Source organism: Aplysia californica, unplaced genomic scaffold (genome assembly GCF_000002075.1).
Source record: "Aplysia californica isolate F4 #8 unplaced genomic scaffold, AplCal3.0 scaffold00920, whole genome shotgun sequence".
Lineage (NCBI taxonomy): Eukaryota > Metazoa > Mollusca > Gastropoda > Aplysiida > Aplysiidae > Aplysia > Aplysia californica.
Window position 1 is genome coordinate 31,966 of NW_004798190.1, and position 1,034 is coordinate 32,999.

At 41.0% G+C, this 1,034-nt stretch overlaps 1 protein-coding gene across 1 annotated transcript in view; it reads right to left on the reverse strand.

Annotated features, from left to right (window-relative positions):
• The window catches only part of LOC106013465, a 7,499-nt gene that overhangs the window by 2,141 nt on the left and 4,324 nt on the right, over positions 1 to 1,034 (reverse strand). The window contains exons 2-3 of the mRNA XM_013089293.1: positions 865 to 952; positions 97 to 215 (exon numbers count right to left, since the gene is read on the reverse strand). Of these exons, the coding sequence (XP_012944747.1) occupies positions 97 to 215; positions 865 to 952 (207 nt within the window). The remainder of the gene's footprint in view (positions 1 to 96; positions 216 to 864; positions 953 to 1,034) is intronic.

Consider the following 1,034-nt stretch of genomic DNA (forward strand, 5'->3'; position numbering starts at 1 on the left):
CAGACAGACAGACAGACAGACAGACAGACAGACAGACAGACAGACAGACAGACAGCGAGTGATATTAATCCTTCTATAATTATATCACCGACTCACCATCCAAAAGTTCAAGAGTAAACTCCGTCACGTTGAGAAAGGACGCGTCATACAGCACAGGGACAAAACTGAGGTCAACAGTCTTGTCCGGGGAGTCGGTGGTGAACTGAAGGCTGCACCTTGAGACAGAACGAAACTACTGAGAACCTTTTCAAAGTCACTTCTGCTCTAAAACCCCAGTCATCAGATTTAGTCTCTTTTGTAGTCAGATTAAAAAAGAAGTACAACAGATTGAGTACACGAATATGTACGATACGAAATCCAAATTACATTTTTAATTTTTTAAAGAGTTGGGGCTCTCGAGCTCTGTTTAAAAAAAAGTAAACCCGGCTATGATTATCTTGTACATTTATCTGTATGTCTGCAGTTCGACACCTTCACGAACCACCGAACAACAAACAGCTTTCTCACTTTGACTCATATCACTTGATGCAACATTTTTCAATCGAAACAAGTCACCATGGAAACAAAAGTTGTTGTTTTTTTTGGTGCTAAACCAGACTCGGACTAATATCGCTATCCTCCACTTTTCTTCTAGTCTCTCCAGATTGCCAAGTACCCATTTGCATCTGGGGACACTGAAAAAAACAAGGTAACTACATGTGCTAATCATTCATGGTCTTTCCCCCAAAAGCCAGGAATTGTACATAATACTAGCAGCCAGGAAAGCGTTTATAACTAGTACTATTTATAACCTATTTACTAGACAGACAGTAAGTTTTCTTCTCCTTTGCTTTTCCTATTGTACGCGTGTACAGAGACACCTACCTTGTCGTGCTGCTGTCTAGCTGTAGAAACAACTCCTCTGTGGTCAATGGAAAATGCACTGGTGTAGAGTCAACACACTGGATGGCATCTGTGGTATATACAAAGTATTGTCTTTAGACACACACACAAACACACACACACACACACACACACACACACACACACACACG